Here is a 17761-nt window from a genome sequence, read left to right on the forward strand (position 1 = left end):
AAATTGCATACCTGATGCTACGCTGACGTCTGTGCTCGGCGGCTGCGAGAACGCCTAGGGCTCCATCGTCCTCATCCCTGTGCTCTTTCTGTCGTTCGTGCTTCGTGTCCACGGCCGGTCGCATCACCGGTTCCAGGCTGTTCGCCCTACTTCCGACTCCGTGATTATTTCCGGTGTGATTTACCGCCGCCATGTCCAGCAGGCAGTTGTAGAAGGCCGACGGCTAAATTGCGAAACGTGCGAAAGCACACCGGCTATCAGAGCTGATCGACAGGGATCTCTTTTTTCGATCAACAATTTCTTTCTTTTCCTTTTTTTGCGTTTTTTATTTCTCCATTTTTTTTAGTTTCCTCCGCATAATATATAATAAACTATATATATATATGTACAGGCACATACAGGCTTTTTTTCTTAGCGTTACCTCTCGCCGGTGGACTCTCGAAAAATCGTGGTAGAATGTGAAACGCTTATAAAGATCGGAAGCATTCAAAGTTAAGAATCAGTAAGTGTAAAAAACGGTGAGAAAGAATTCTCAGAGTAAAGAGGCGGCCATGCTAGAGAAAAGGCATGCCGTGGTGGTGCGTTTACTTGTGTCGATCTTACGGCGGACACACATTTCGGAACTACTACATACGTTCGAGAGAACGTGTGTGAATGTATAGAATTGCAAAACAATAGCGTAAACGGTATTGCAGCGGGATTACGAATTTTGTATTGCGTCGCAAAGCCTGTATATGTTGATCGAGATTGCACATGTTACATATATCAAAAAAAAGAAAAAGAATAAGAAATATTGTTCTTCCCCCGCCCCTTTCTCCCACGTATACGAAAGTGTTACAAGTGGACACAAATGCGTTAGTAAGAAAACGCGTTTAATCGTTTAAGAGACGGTAATAGAGTACTGCAAGAATGCAATCGTTAGTAAGCATGCACGAAACGGGTGAAGTCCCGATGTTCTACCAGAGTTGCGCGCGGTGTACTATATTTATTTTAAACCTTGCGCCGATCGTGAGCGTCAAAATTCTTCTCGCGTCATTATCAGCGTCGCGAGCGACAGACAATTTGTATTCGCGAGGTAGAACACGGATAGTTCACTCCGCGGAGATTATACAGATATGCCAAATAATCGTGGACAAAATTGAAATTCTGCTGCTTGGTAATGCAAAAAACGGGTCTGAGTAAGAAGTCAGTCAACTCTATACTATACCCGAAGATCTATTGGCCTCTCGAAGAAGACGGACAGAGCGAGACAGGCGTGGTGATAATATCGGTCATTTTAAGATAATCAAAATTATCAGAAAGAGACGGAAATGGAAACCATTGGTCTGTCTCGCTCTGTCCGTCTTCTTCAAGAGGGCAGTAGGTCTTCCAGTATAGAGTTCACTGGTAGAAGTATATATTCCAAGGTTGAGGAATCTGGAACATGCCGCTATATGAGATGTCCCAAAATCACTGGTATATACCACGCGTTCTATACCGGCAGTTACTTCTGCCTTCGATTCTTGAGGAAACGGGAATCTCTTATTATCAGCAAGTGCTTCTATTGCTGCTTAAACATTCGTCATTTTTGGGACATCCTTCATATGTCGGTGACTTATCAAGTGCTTGCTAAATCCGTAAAAAAGAGGAGCTGTATCTATCGAAAGACACTTAGAATGCAAATAAATGAGATGCGGTTAAATTGTTCTTCATCTATCGAGCTACAAATTGCTTGCCACGAGAGAGGAAGTGATCATCAATGTTTACGAAATATATTTTTTTCACGGTGCACTTTTCGTAAGCATCGTCGAACACGCTCGGGGTTGCTCGCCGTATTCGCGATTCACAGGAGCAATTTATCGTGATTCTTGCGGAACAGCTTGTTCGCCAAGACTTGAATAAATTGTTATTATGTGAAAGGCTTACTGTATCACAGATCGTTAAGGTTGATTTAGTTTGTGTCGGTGCGCGTTAACACCTGTGCGTGTGTATACGATATAAAGTGACGTGTCAAATGACGTGTGATGTGTAACTAAAAGAGCGGAAAATTGCTCTAGTAGAAAGCAGAAAACTGTTCTAGTTAGTAGAAAGCGATCGGATAAGTTGGGCAAGACTACCAGTCTACTGCTGAAATCACTGGTCAAAAAAGTGCCTATTAATCTTCTCTACACTACTGCAGTAAAACTCGTAAGAAACCAGGAAAAAAAAATCTTTTCGGCATTATAGCTAGCAGGAGCGTTATCATCAGCTGCCGCATTAACTTCGCACCGTAAGAAAACGATATCTTTGGGATTATCTAGCATCTAAGAGAAGAGAAACGAATAAACTTCAAGTTTCATATCTTCGCTGCGTGTCAAGTTACTTGCTTAGATATTAGATGATCCTCGAATCTGTTTTCTTAGTAAGATCAAGCGAGGCAATCGATATTCACGCGTAAACAAGACAGCGCAAATGACTTCCTAATAATAAAATTAATGATTACAACTTTCAAGTGATTTTTTAATCGCCACTAATTATTACAGACACCCAATTATTGCGCCAATAATTCCGTGATAGCTAATGCATTTTTATTATTAGGATGTTGTATTACTTGAGCTTGTGACGAGCGCGAAGTTAAAACGCTTAGAGCAATGTAACTCCAACTTCTACTACTTTGGAAAGTTCGCATCAAACTAAAGAAAAGAGAGAGATGTTCGTCAAACGCTCGTGAGCAAAATGGACAGTCCGGCAGAATAAAAAGGAAGTTTCTACGTCACGCTCTAAAAGAATCGGCTATCGCCAACTATATACGTTTAATCAATCGAAAAAAGGCTTGCTTGGCAAGAAAAGAGTGTACATGTCTAAGAGGCGTTTGTCGTAGACTGAGGCAAAAGGCGGGCTATACGTTCGAGAATCGATTGGTTCATCGGGCTACTTCTCGCTCTAAATAGGCTCGAGAGAGACGGAGCTCTAAGAGGTGATTTACTTACACATAACTATACCGGTATTGCCGGCCGACAAAGAGCCGATATTTCTACACGCGCGTACACGTGCGTACATAGCCACGTGGTACCCACGTGTCGGCAACAACACGACGACTAAAACAACTCTGACAACGTGTTACAATCGTATATATCACTGCGGGAGCCTCTCGCACGTGCGGGACACCTCGCCGAGAGTTAAGTGTGGGGGAAGAGATCGCCTTCCCTTTGTGATATATAGATCGAAGTGAGAGCTATTCTTCGACGTTATCCTAAACTAGCTTGACAGAAGGAAACGTGCGGTTAGAAAAAGAAAGGAGCCTCTCCGCAGAAAGGCACTAAGTATCTAAAGACTAGCTCGTGTGCGAGCCTGATTAAAGATCTAGGTATTACGTGACAAGTGCCTAAGTAAGATAGACTAAAATGTATTGCCGTGTTAATTTATCGTACGCAAAACAGCCATTCATTTGTTTCGCTACCCTTTCTTATTGTTGATTGAGTTTTCTGTCTGTCTCTCTCTCTCTCCCACTCTCTCTCTCTCTCTCTTTCTCTCTCTTTCTCTCTCTGACTCTATCTATAGATATCTTGCGCTCTTTAGATTAAACTTCATTAGTTCAAAATGTATTCGTTCGTTTTCCCTAATTCCAAAATATGATTATTATCCTCGTCTTCTCTTAAACATTTTCTCAAATATATAATAACATTTTATATTGATATTTTGTAGTTTATTCTTAAATTGAAAATGATAAAATTAAAGAATGAACTTTATATGATTCTATATTTATATGCACACTCGTGCATTATTCGTTAAATGTATTTCTACCAACGATTTTATATGATTATGTTACTGATGACAACAGCTGTTTCGCTACGCTTTTGTGTGATGTGTATGTGTGTGTGTGTAGAGTTAGTATATTAGTGTTAAATAAAGGGCTACTTTACACAAACGAAAGACAGATTGAAAATAATCGTATACACTTATGACGAGTGAAAAAAAAGATTGTGTGCTGTGAAAAATAGAAAAAGGTGTACCAGAGGCACAGTTGTCTTAACATGTACAACCGAAAATAAAAGTATTTAATTTAGAGAGTGTATGGCACAAAAAGTTTCGTGTAAATATTTTATTTATCGTTTAAAACACATCAAGGAGAAAAGAAAAGTAATGTTATGCCAAAAAACATTTATTACAGAAAGAAAAAAAGTAATTCTTAAATCGCGTTACGTGAGACACTTTGCATTTGTGCGACGCATTTTCCCTGTATCATTTTCGTGTGTGCCTCTGGATAATGTGAGAAGTGAGGTATAGAAAGTTGGACTTGTGAAAAGTGTTATCTTACAAAAAATTAATGATATGCTGCAAAAGATTCGCTTCTTTTCTTGAGAAGACCTTTTTATAAAATATTAGAGTGAAGATCTTAATAAAGAAATTGGGGAAACTTTTGCAGTACGTATTTAATGCAAAACGGATGAGTGTGGTTAGAATTCGAACACAAATCGTACAGCCAAAAGAAAAACGAAACAGTGTTAAGATAAGATAATAAGTAAGAGAAAAAGTAAGTACTACCGCCTGGGCTGCAGGACTTTGCCCAGCATTATCGTTATCGATAAGATCGTTATCGTTCTGGAAAACAAAGAAAAAAGACACAAGAAGATGATTGAAACTTGTGTGAATATCTTTCCGGTTCAAGTATATTTATGAAAAATAATTTGATCGGTAAATAAACTATCGCTGTTAATTACTCTAGATGCCATTAATCTGTTTGCTCGAGAATTCATAATAATTTTCCCTGATAACAAAATAATAAATATCATGTTCTCTGTTATCTAATCTAATAGAAATCCATTCAAAATTTTCAGGCTATCTATGATATAAAAATATCGTTGTCCAATTGATCTATCGATTGTCATTGAAAGAAACTTTTGATGGATACAATTTTTAGCCCCACGTCAATTTTAAAAGGATGATTCGTATTAACAAATTATTTTAAAGTAAATTAATAGCAATCGATAGATCAAAGGCTGGTAATCTATATTAATTGTACTTGCACAAATTTCGAGATACAATGTTCGAATAAGATCACATCTAACTGTTTCTACAAACATTGACTTAGCTATTATAAATAAAAAGAATAGTTGTGAAAATAAAATAATCGTGAAATAATTCGACTAGTTTGTTGTTTCTTGTTGTTCCATTAAATTCAATGGGACTACAAGTGGTAAAGTACTATTTTCTTCCTGCTATTTTATTCCTTCGCATATTAGATCGTAACAATCAGATTTATTTCTCAGTAAAGTTTGAATTCAACTTTTCTATAAGATATCAAGGCTACAATTTAGATATCTAGAAAATTTTAGTAAATCTATAAGTTAATTCAAGTATATCTATCGTCATCTGTACCCGAAAAAGTGACTATATTCAAGCTCCGAGTGATCCAAGCTAGACTACACGAGACTTCCGGAAAATACTCTATACGCAATTTCACTCGCGCGTGGCTGTCCTACCACGAGGAAGCCAACGACAAAAATTCGCTCGAACTCCATTCTTAATTAAGATCCTCAATTTCGATTTTCCGATTTGTTTCTTCCGCAGTGAACGTTTGAACGCCTTGAAAGGCACACAAGATAGAATTATTTAAGAAATATATATTTACGCACACATCTACGTATATCTCTTACATTTAATGAACTCGCTTACCGGGAGCAGAAAAGTCAAACAAGAAAATCGTACTTGAAGAATCACGAAAGAAACTTAATACTAACGTAATTTAGGTTCATTATTCTTATGAAAATATACAAATTTAGTTCGACAGAAGAAACAGAAAGAGAGACTCACCTGTTCGGCAGACTTTAGCTGACCAAACTTCGTCGACCTCCAACTTTCGAGTATCAGAAGGCAGACGTATATCTTACCCACGGTGAGCTTATCTCTGCCCAACTCTGAAAGGAAGAAATCACCGCGTGATCAAGTGTTGCAAAATATGTCTCGCTTGATACTGAAGAGCGAAGCTTACCTTCGTTCCTAGGTATCAAAAGATCTAACAGCTTTTTCGCTTGTAAAGGCCAGATACTCCTGATCGTGTCCCGCAGTTCGTCATTGGCTTGATTCATTTCGTCGGCTGAAACGAGATAAAGAGTTGAAATTATTCGCATGCCGCATGATTAATAGCTGTAATAGCGTGAAAAGTAAAAAAGAAATAACTGCAAAATAAGATGTTTTGCACGAAACGACAATAACCAGTTTCTTTTCTACGCCAGATTTCGATGGACTTACCGCTTCGCATTTTTATGCTGAGATTCTCGCGAATGAGGGCGAACAGTGTTGTAGTGAAGTTCACCTTGCCGTCACCGTCCACCGGCATATTCATCCTGATGAGCTTCTTGTACGCAAGCCGATTCGGGCACTTGTTGCCAAACCCCAACGGCGGGTCCATGTTCTTCAGCATGTCGTACATTTCCGTGTAGTGGATCTTGCCGGTGGCGTTCGGATCGTACTCGGCCCAGATCCGCACGAACTCGTCGAGATGATGCGCGCCCAGGATCGACGAGTCCCGTGTGAGATAATCGAAGTTGTCCATGATGACGGCGACGAAGAGATTCAGCATGAGGAATGAGCAGAAGAAGATGAACGACACGAAGTAGGCGTAGGCGATGTTGGAGCCACAACCCTCCGGCTCCTGCTTGTCGGCCCTCACGTCGCAGGGACGACCCTTCACGCAGGACAGCATGATGTTCGGCCAGGCCTCGCCCGTGGCACACCTGACAAAATCGCGTCTTCAGCGTTTTCAATGCGTTTTCCGTGTCACATTGTTTGAAACAAGAGTTGCGATTACTTCAACGACCTAGCTAGCGTATCGCACACGCCGCGATTGTTACGCTAATATTTTCAACCGCATGCAGACCTTCCAATTCTAACTTAACCGATGTTAAACTCTCAAACAAAGTCACCATGAGATTATTGCAGAAAGTTGGCGACTGAGAATGCACGTGAGAATAGATACGGCTATGTACAAATCCACGTTATACATGTATATATGTATGTGATTATTAACTGAAATGTTGTTTTAATCAATTCAATATGCCAATCCAGCAGGGACTCGATAATAATCTCGTAAAATCAAAATCTACTGTGTCTCGAGATTTCGAAATTTAAGATAAAAATTATTATTATATTATACTGACAATGAGAAACACATATTTCGCTTTCCAACTTTCTGTCTAGAAAGTTAGACCCGTGAGTGGATTTGCGTCGTAAATATTTATTCTCAAGTATAGTTCTTTTGTGCTACAAGCAATCCCAAGTTAATATATTTAAGCAGCATCTTTTTGCAATCGCAAAAAAGTTAAACTGAAAAATTGCAAAAATTCATGCGATATTTTGGCCAACTACGACATTGCCTCTTTTGCAGCATACATTAAGTTTAGTTTCTATAATCTCCTCAGTCCTTTAATAAAATCCTAAATGCTGTAATAAATTGCTACATGCATCCTATTTGCATAAGAATTGCATAGAAATAAAAACTCGACTATCACTCATTTCTTCATGTTAAATTTACTTCAAAATTATTACTTAAAGCTTTTTAACGGGCAGTATTTTATACTTTTGCATATTCTGTTCCGAGACCGAGGAGAGCAAATAATTAGGCCCAGTCTTCTTGCAAGCGCGTCATGCATCGACAGTTTACGCAACATCAAAGGCGATCTAAATGCGAAACTTAATACGGTGAATTTAATTCTACGCGAGGCTGCTGTGTATTATTCTGTTTGCTCTGAATATGCCGTGTCGTTTAGCCTGATTCTGCTTTTGTGCTTGATTTAGTGCTGGGAACTTTACAGTAATACGTGGTTGGATCGAAGCGAAAAGGCCTGCTGTGAACATACATCCGGAAATAATATGAATTAAACGATTAGAAGACTCCGCGATACTCGTGATAATTGGGACGCTCAACGTGAGAATAGCATAAGTCGAAAAAGCGACTCGATATTTTTTTGGACCGAGTGCAGTAATCATATCTTCGCTTGAAGGTAATTTTAACAAAATGTCTAAATGTTGTGTAAAAATTTCAATACAATTGAATCTTCTTACATATAATGCAGTGGAAGTTAATCGACGCAACGAATTTTTGCAACACTTGCGATGCATGATTAGTGCCGCATAAACAATTTCCATCAATTAATTCCTTGTCACGTGGACGTCACCAAAGATCAATCTGCTTTCGCATCACAATACGAAAAACTTGGATCGTCTTCTGTATCGTGCTCTCGCAAATCGTAACACAGTGATAAGTGATAAGTAGCTTGCCGCAGGTGTTGAGCGTGAAAGCTCATTCGATCGTTTTGCAAGTCACTCTGATAGTCGCGTGGTCAAGTTCAATAGCTAAACAGTTAGCTAGATTCCTCTGGCGTGACGTTACTTACCGAAAAAGCAGCATCAGACCTTGTATGAAGCTTTGGAAATTGTTGTGCTTGGTAATAGAAGTATCAGCATCCAGCGCGATGTTACCGAATACCTGAGACCCACAGAAAGAAGAGGGCCGCAGCCAAAAGGCACGGGCGGCATTACAAATTTACGTCACCAAATATACTTTTTTTTTTGTTAAGCAATAACGAAATATCGAACGAAAATAATTGGAATGTCCTCTGCTTTCCTTCTCGCTGGATGACCACTATTTACGATCTTTGTATCGCTCCGATCTCGGTTTTGTGTATGCGTGTATAATGAGTATCATAGAATTCAATTCTAACTACAGTTTCTCATACTTTTTCTTTCAACAAGTACACGGTGTACTCGAGAGAATTAAGGTATAAATGATAGCGATTTGTCCAAACGAACGGTGAAAACTCTGATTCATAAAAAAAGACTCCTCTTAATTCAGTGTTTCGACGAGCTCAACTTTTGCCGACAATTTCAGACAGCAGATCGATCGTCGTCGATTTAGGCTTACAAAAAATTTAACATTATATATAGCGCAGTAAAAATAAAATACTAACCAATATTCGTAATGAAATTCTCTCAAGCACCACCTTAATCAAAACTTCAAGACTTTAACGCAGGCATATATGAAACAGACTTCTCTATAGGGCTGTTACTAATTGGGATGAGTCACAACAGATTAACACGTCGAGCAGCTTACTCTCGCGTTACAGCTCATGCCAACAAAGCATTACTCTAGAGGTAATTTACGACCACACTTTTATATATATTCCCCTCAACTTCTCGCTCTACGGTCGACGATGTATCTCCCATCAGTATCGCACGAGATCTTTAACGGTGCTTCGCCAGGTGCCGAAAAAGGACGACCAATGATCAATATGTTGCAATATATATATATCCTAATACAAAAGATCATTTTGTCAATTAACTGTTAGAAGCGAAATTGAAACATTTAAAATAAAACATTTAAATATTGCGAAGGTACGGTGTAACATCTTTTCTTTTTTTATAACACACGAACGATAAGGAAGTAATTCTTTCATGCTAGTCTTTCATGACATCGTGGGGATTTTGCGAAACATCGTAGAAGATCGTGACGATATGCCAGCTGTACGCCAAAATCATTTTCCCTTCTTATGTACAAGGATAAATTTCGTGCGGACAAGAAAGTTGTTCCTTTCAATTTTAGAAAAAGAGTAAAAGCATTAGCTTATTTGAGAACGCGTTTCTTTGTACGAAAGGGAAATGACAATTGGATCAGCCAGTAATTGGTCAGAGATCATCTCATTCGTCACCGTCGAACCGGCAGTCAATCTAGCTGCTCGACTCACCGAAAAAGCAACATAAGACCGGCGAAGAAGGACTGAAAGTTGTTGTGATCATTGATCTCTGTTTCCGGATTGTTCGCTATATTGCCAAAGACCTGACAACGGACAATTTCAGGGTCACTTAATGGCCATCGGGGGGATTTGCTGTCTGTCACTTAAAATTTCCAATCTGCAAGTTTGCGCGTGCTAGAAACTAACTCGAGATCATCTCGGACGTTTCTCGTTCGATTCGAAGCCGAACTACATGGCTCTCGCTTTTAGAGAAATCTAAATAATGTTGTAGCGATAATCTCTTTACTTTATCGATAAGCCTTGATCGTGAAGAGCATCGACCAAATATATTTTTAATCAATTAAAAAGCTATTACTTTTTTCCGTATAAAATCAATACCTACAATCTTTTCTGTGCAAGACTAAACAATTCCGTATTTGTTTCCTTCACGTAGAGCATATTAAGATAATTATTATTCGATTTACATCTACGTAATAATATTCGGTTATTTCTATGTGATAATATTCGTAATCTGGTGATACTTTTAGTTATAACTTCTAATTTCATTGAACTAAGAAATCTTGTTGTCAATCAACTACAATAGTTGCTCGAGTGATCATGTTATTTCAATCCTGTATAATACCCTTCTGCATATCAACTCCCAAAAGTGCATTTGATAGACGATTCGTAGGGACTTCCCGAGAAATCGAAGCAACGGAAGAGGATTCATACCTGCATACCGATGATAGCGTAGATGAAGAACAGCATCGCTATGAGGAGACAAACGTAAGGCAGAGCCTGAAAGAGGAATGAATTTTTATTATCTCGATAATTAATCATGGCTGTAGAAATTGATGATAAATGGAGCTAAATTTACAGCAATCTAGAATGTTGAATGATTAGAGATCATTGCTGCGCGCTGAATTGAAAATAATGTGAGTCAACAGTGAAGAAATCAGGATTTAATTTCACGTGCTTACTTTGAAGGATTGTACGAAGGTCCAAAGTAAAATTCGTATCGTGTATCCCTGCCTGAGTAGTTTGATCAGCCTGGCGGCGCGAAAGAGCCTTAGAAAGCCGACGTTGATGAAATTCTCCTGCAGGGGACAGAGGAAATTGCACTTAACCCCACAAAATGCCGATTCCTTATTACGCGCCATGACGAAGCTTCGTGCGTGCAGCGTTTCGGTATTGCATGCCACGCGTCAAAGGATCAGCAATCCCTTTCGGCGTTTTCCTATCCTCGGCGATGCACGAACGAAGCTGTGAAGTGAACTGACATTCTCCCGTGGGATATGAGGACGGCAGTAAAACCTCGATGAGATATTTCTTTAATTTCTTCTTTAAGAAAAATCGCCGTCGAAAAAAATGAATCTAATTATAAAAGTTACTAATAATCACTAATCATTGGATTATTACTGTCAAAATAAATAGGTACATTTTTTGACAAGTAACTAATTGTTTTTCTGTTATATTTCAGTAGATTAAGTGTTCTTTTTTTTTATTGAAAATTATTCTTGTTCCTATACAGATTTAATTTTTATATCAACACAAGTATAAGCCAACTAGATTCAAATGATTGCATTGATGTGATTTATTTAATTAATTAATTTTTACATTAATACAAGTTTAAATGGATTAGAGTTTCAAATTAATGCGTTGATGATTCTCAACTGTAATTACATTAATAGAGAATTATGCTTTACTATAACGATTGAATCTTCAATTATTGCAATTACGTAACAAAAAACGTTACGCTAACCCTTTTGCTGTAACAATTCAATTATGTTCCATTATTACATCGAAGATTCTTCATACGAAGACGATTAAGTCGAGACCGAGACGGATTAGACACCGCATCCATATGCCTTTAAATGGTAATGTAACTACAGTGTAACGATCTGAATTCGTGGTACTCAGTGTTGTAAAATGTTCGAGACTGTTAGTGTGATGTACGAATAGTTTATGTATTCTGAAAAGTACATGCACAGGATAAATAAACGGGATAAAACTTGACTTGGCCTAAAAATTACTTAGGAAGGGCCTCGAGAATATAAAATATTATATTCGAAACCCAGTTGTGTGTGTCTCTTTTTGCTTGCAAATAATCACAAATAAAATCATGTCGATCATCATCACCATTTTACCATAATTGTTGCTAATATGTATATGTTATCATATTATATATATACATATATATATATAAAACAATAGTAACACATAAAGATATCTATATTTAAAATCATAATTTCATAGCAGTTTCTCGAAACAAAGACTTATTTCGAATTTCTACGCAGAAACTAAATTTAGAGTTGCGGTCTTTAATGTTGATTTTGTACTTGCAACATCGTAACTTCCTCCAACTTATGTCGTCAACGTAACAACTGGATAGTAATTTTATATTATACCTTCTTTTCGCCTAGCTGGCCATCACTGGGCACGCTCGAAAACCAGTCCTATTACAGAAATATGTGAGATTGCGAGATTATTCCATCCCCAATGAATTTCTGATCGTTCAACTTTTGGCATTTTATACAGTAAGAACAGAAATACTAATGACTGGCAATCAACACTGGCGATGAGTAACTTCGTAAGCAGCTCACTTTAATATCAGGACCAATACTCACTTCACGATAATTCTAGCTATTTTCTTACCTGTACTTCTAAGACACATCTTTATAAAAAGTATTTTGCAAGCGCAGGCAGCAAATATACAAAATTTCGACACAAACTTTTACTGAATGTTTCTCTGAGATTTGCAAATCAATATATTATATTTATATCCTACACATATTATCGGCTAGATTGTAATCGCTACATCAGTGGAATTGAAAATGACCAACGTCATTATATGATTTGGAAGAAATCTTTCGGCATCACGCTACACGGTATTTGCTCCCTTTCTTCTTCCAAACTATATAACTAACATTATGCAGAATTCACTGGATCCGATATCCGATGTACGACATGCGATATCCAATATGGGGCGCGATTCTGTACACGGTTACCGACAACTATCGATATCGTTAACGACGTATTTTACATGATAAAAAAGCTGCGCAAACGTCGTTAACGATATCGATAGTTGTAACCGGTAACCGAGTACAAAACGGAGCCCATGATCGGTTTATACTCTCAGATCCAACGAGGAACCGAAGGTACGAGCCAATCATTTTGAGTATCGGGCGTCGTACATCGGATATCGGACCCGGCGCAAATCCCACATTAGCCAAGGATATTAATATCTAAGTCACAGGGTATCAATATAGAAAGAAATGTTCCTAATACAAAGAACGGACAGGATCAGGAACATGTTTATGTTTATGTATGTACATGTATGTACAGCTGTTTTCACTATATAACTGCGTAAATGTATACTGTGCAAATGTAGCGATGTACAGTGTGATGTATGTAGCGTATGAATGCAGCACGAAGCTAAAAGGTAATACAAAGGTATTTGTCGTAATTTACCTGCTAGCTCGTCACACGGGTTTTGCACGACGAATCTAAGTAAGCAGCAAAAGGGTTAAACGAAACACAAAAGGTACACATCAAGCAACACTGCCGCGACGATTAAGGGCCACTATCACAGATGCGTGTTCTGACGAAAAGCGCATTCCGACAAGTTCGTTTCGAAAATGAGAATTAATCTAGCATGTTGAAACAATCGGCACGATATTCAACATTACTACGCCCTATTTATCCTGCGCGATGAATGCATAATATATTTTTTTTTCAAATTTTCAAATATAACTCTACGTTTCTTGGGTGATACGAACTCTTAACTTTTGATTCGCAATCTCGATTTTCAATAGTAACACTCGTTAATCGCACTACTTTGAAAGTAATTAGACATTCGTATAAGTATGGTTAGTTTGTTCTACAACAATTTTTAGAATTACATTTGCCGTGCACAAATGTACCTAAATGCAAAACATTTTATCTAGCTGGTCCACACTGCGGTCATTTTTATTTGTATCAACATGTAAGAACAATTCTGACATTTGGCGCGATTTCATCGGAATGGCTTCCCCTCAGAGCAAGCAATCATCATAATCACAGCCTAGTCTCGGGTTTCCTGGAAGGTTCCCGATTACATGTGCATATATACCTGGAATATTTCTATTACGGGTTTTAGTAACTAATTAACACACTTATACTCTCTTTTCCGCTACTTTCCGGTGCTCTACGTACCCCGAACTCGATCACGAGAGCGTCCACGATGCTGCCGATCACCGTGATGAAATCGAAGGTGTTCCAGGCGTCCTTGAAGAAGTTCTGCTCGCGGGAACAGTTGAAAAAATTAATTAGCAACGTGGCCTCATCGCCCCCGATTAAATTATTCATTTCTACTACCCCAAAGCTCTCTAAACAGCTCCGACATGTTTTCCATTGCAACAGATACAGATCAACACTCTAATTATCGGTACGCAATTCTGTACATCAAATCGAGGCCAAGACACCATGAAGAATAAGAATAAAAAAAGAAGGGAAAGGATCCAATGCGCAATTAAAAAAAACGAATATGCACATACCTAGTCGATGAATAAAATAACATTTCTTCATTTTTTTTTTACACAAAACTATCAATTCAGGAAGTATCGTTCCAATTAGATTTTATGCCTCCGCTGATTGTGAACAAAAATTTACACAAAAACTATACTCAAATATAATTTCTTTCCGAAAACCATTTTGATATTTTTCATAAGATTTCTCACGGTACTTTTTAAATCACATTACGTACATTTCAAATTGCTACGTTGCTTGCCTCACTGTCATGTATCCCGATCAATCTTGTCACTGCTTAGAAATTAATAAGGCAATCATTGAGAAATAAACAAACATAACGTGTGCAAGCTAATATTACATCGACGAACGATCTCTTATTGTCCGTTCGATTCTTTTATAATTTCCTATCCCTCGTCGTGCCTTGATTCATGTAATAATAAATATCAACAGCAAGCAAGTAATCCGGACTAATCATTGACATGTTCGGTAATCTATTGAACGAGCTTGGGCGTAGCTCGGGTGTCTGTGAGATGTTTGCGTAGCTACCACTAGAGAAGAAACTACAAGTTCGACTTCGAGATACAAGAAAAGTATAGCACAAAATCCGCTTCTTCTGTGAATGTACGCTATTTATCTTGTGTGTAAGAGTGCCTGTGTACGTGTGTTGTGTGCATGTCTGTGTTCGTGAGCACTCCTATTATGAACATAATACTTATAAGGTCGAAATTCTGTAACGTGTGCCTCTCTGAACGGTGCTCCTGAATGTTATAACGATCGTTGATCAGATCTCTTCGTCGTGGAATGGTATCCAATTATGTTCGTTCAGTCAACGTGGTCGAACATATAGTGTTCTGTGACGATTAGTGATTTTGTATTATTTTAAAATGTCGCAAATTACTGTAATTATTGAAAGTAGCAGTCATGCATTGTAGAAAGCGAGAGTACTCACATTTCAATATATGACAAATGTAATACAATTTAACTAATTAAATGATTAAATAAAACAAAAGATATACGTGATTTTGTTATACACGATTTTCGTGCAGAAAAAAAAAGCAAATATAATTCTTTTAAGTTTTCGTACAATTACGATGGAGCCAATGTCTATCGATATTCAACTTGAAACATAGTAGAATTTACGAAGAATTTCAGATCCACGAAGACGAAGACATCTGCTCGCAAGAATTCCTTTTAAAGCGTTTACCCAAATCACACGCTTTGGTGATCGATGATCGGCTGGAGTATAAGTGACGGGATCTCTTCTAGAAAAGTATCTACGGGAGCATGCCGGCAATAGTAAGCAAACTAGAGAGAGAGTGAGAGAGATAGAGACACGCGAATACTAACTTGATATTCAACATTTTTCTACTTTCGCCAGAAAATAGGAGTTGTCGCCGGCGGCGGTTTGTAAAAAGCAATGTTAAATTATCTAATTACTATCAATCTCTTCTCTAAAGTTAATATCAAAGAGCTCATTTTCTCATTTCCAAACGATTTCTCCTCAGCAAAGATGCAAGTCAGTCGCTGCTTTCGTTTAAACTGTTTGATTTGCAGCACTTACTTTTTGGTAATTGTTGTATAAAAGTTTCTTTGAAGAAATAATCTTTTTGTACAATTAATCAAAGAGATCAAGATCTTAATATCTACTTGTCCCGTCAAAGCTTACTTAGAGCTTAATTAAACCATTTAATAATAGTTCTAATTCCTTATATTTAACAATGTTAAAACGATTTGATATCTAGATGTCCAATATTTAAAGGAAATTCAGCGATGTAGTAATTTTTGTCAAGTGTCCTATTTTCTGGCAATCGCTACCTCATAAATGCCCATTCAAAATACTAGTAAGAATTTCATATATCACACACAAAGTTTACTTTAAATCTTGATAGGTCTACTTAAGAGCAAACTATAAAGGTACTCTGCATTTTCGCGATAAACAGTTTCGCGATGTCTCGACGTGTTCCCTTCTGTTCCTCTCGCCAGTTTTTGGGATCCCCACTTTCTTCACGAGAATCCTCCGACCGGTAACATCACACAATCAATGACGACCGGTGAATGATGTCAGTCTCGATGGAGTTACAAGTGGTAAGTAAAAATTTGCAGTGTGAGTCGAGTGAGAGTGAGATGGAATTAGAGCGATTTAAGAGGCTTGTTTATACCTTGCATCCGAAGGCGACGAGTTTAAGGATGCACTCAATGAGGAAAAGGAGAGTGACGACCAAGTTCACGATGGTCAAGAAGTCCAATAAAACTGCCGGCGCGTCGTGATACTACAAAACATGATACACCCAACACACAGACGTAACACAACCCAGACTCTAATATTCCTTGTGCGCCCTGCATATACATATATTTATATACGTATATTCCTTCGTCCTTTTTTTAATTAGTCTCTGTATTCAATTGCTCCGTTCATCTATTTTTCTCGTTGAACAGCTACTGAATTGGAGAGGAGATATTCTTTTCGTCCAAGATGGACGTTACCTAACCGTGAAATATATCTGCTTATTATCTTTGCAATTCTACAATTCGTAATTATAGTTCTCGTTTCTTTTTAAATCGTCCTTAAAAACTTTCGTTAAAGTAATTTCGCATTTTTATTGCAAATTACAATCGTGTAGAATTTTATTCAACATAGGGAAAGATAAATTTCCCCGTCATTTCTTTAACTGCTCGTCGAGTTGCATTATCTTTGTATACTATGCTGCGCACCGTAAATAACAGAGACAGAGACATGTAAAGATTACTAGAGAGACAAAGATGTTCTAAAAAAATTATTTCTAATCAAAATAACTAAAATCTTATCTCTTACTTTTATTTATCTATTTTTTTTTTAAATTTTGTAATAGGAAGGCATCTTTTTCTTCCTGCCAAGTTAAGCAAGTCTAACCAATCTCTCACAGAGTGATTCTTGACGAGACTCGTCATACATATGACACGTAAGTCTCGATCGATGTGTATACGTAGAATACGATGTTCAGTTCCGTGTGTGCTGAGTGTGTGCATGTGTGAGAGAGAAGATAATGCTTTTTCCCACAACACAATGACATGCGTGCGTGTCATACAGGAGCGAGGAGCACTTTCGCGGCTTCTCGGCTTCAGTTTTGTCATTATCATCATAGATCATCGTCCTCGTTGTCATTATCATCGCATTATCATCATCGTCATTATCATCATTATCATCATTATCATCATCACCATAATTATCGTCATTATCATCTTTATCGTCGTTGTCGTCATTGTCATCGCCATTATTGTCATTTCCAACCCACAATACACAATCATAGTAATCGTGATGTACGCATGCAAGGGTCAAAAACACGTCAGATCGTGCAAGTGATCGCATGCAGATGCAGGCAGGGCATGCAAGGAATGTCAAAAAAACAACGCTTCCTTTATGTATGTACACCTTTTCTCGATTTCCGAGACTTCCTCTTGGATTTATTTCCCGCCCGCTCTTCAAAAGATCAAAACGACAAACAAGAAAACAGAACACACGAAAGATAGAGAAAGGAAGAGTAAAAGGAAGCAATATAGACAGAAAGAGAGAGAGAGAGAGAGAG

The 17761-nt window shown here is 37.9% G+C and overlaps 1 protein-coding gene across 6 annotated transcripts in view; it reads right to left on the bottom strand.

Annotated features, from left to right (window-relative positions):
- LOC105568510 (voltage-dependent calcium channel type A subunit alpha-1-like) overlaps positions 1–17761 on the bottom strand; it is a 48134-nt gene that overhangs the window by 8886 nt on the left and 21487 nt on the right. For 3 of the 6 annotated variants that reach the window (XM_012024229.1, XM_012024225.1, XM_012024230.1), the window contains 9 exons: positions 13884–13967; positions 10670–10810; positions 10422–10487; positions 8355–8446; positions 6211–6695; positions 5951–6055; positions 5773–5876; positions 4504–4560; positions 12–223 (listed from right to left, as the gene is read on the bottom strand). In XM_012024229.1, the coding sequence (XP_011879619.1) occupies positions 12–223; positions 4504–4560; positions 5773–5876; positions 5951–6055; positions 6211–6695; positions 8355–8446; positions 10422–10487; positions 10670–10810; positions 13884–13967 (1346 nt within the window). Of the gene's footprint in view, positions 1–11; positions 224–4503; positions 4561–5772; positions 5877–5950; positions 6056–6210; positions 6696–8354; positions 8447–9701; positions 9794–10421; positions 10488–10669; positions 10811–13883; positions 13968–17761 lie in introns of all 6 variants that reach the window. The other 3 variants (XM_012024226.1, XM_012024227.1, XM_012024231.1) reach the window with 3 other exon arrangements.

Source organism: Vollenhovia emeryi, unplaced genomic scaffold, assembly GCF_000949405.1.
Source record: "Vollenhovia emeryi isolate VEMERY1.0 unplaced genomic scaffold, V.emery_V1.0 DF939128.1, whole genome shotgun sequence".
NCBI lineage: Eukaryota > Metazoa > Arthropoda > Insecta > Hymenoptera > Formicidae > Vollenhovia > Vollenhovia emeryi.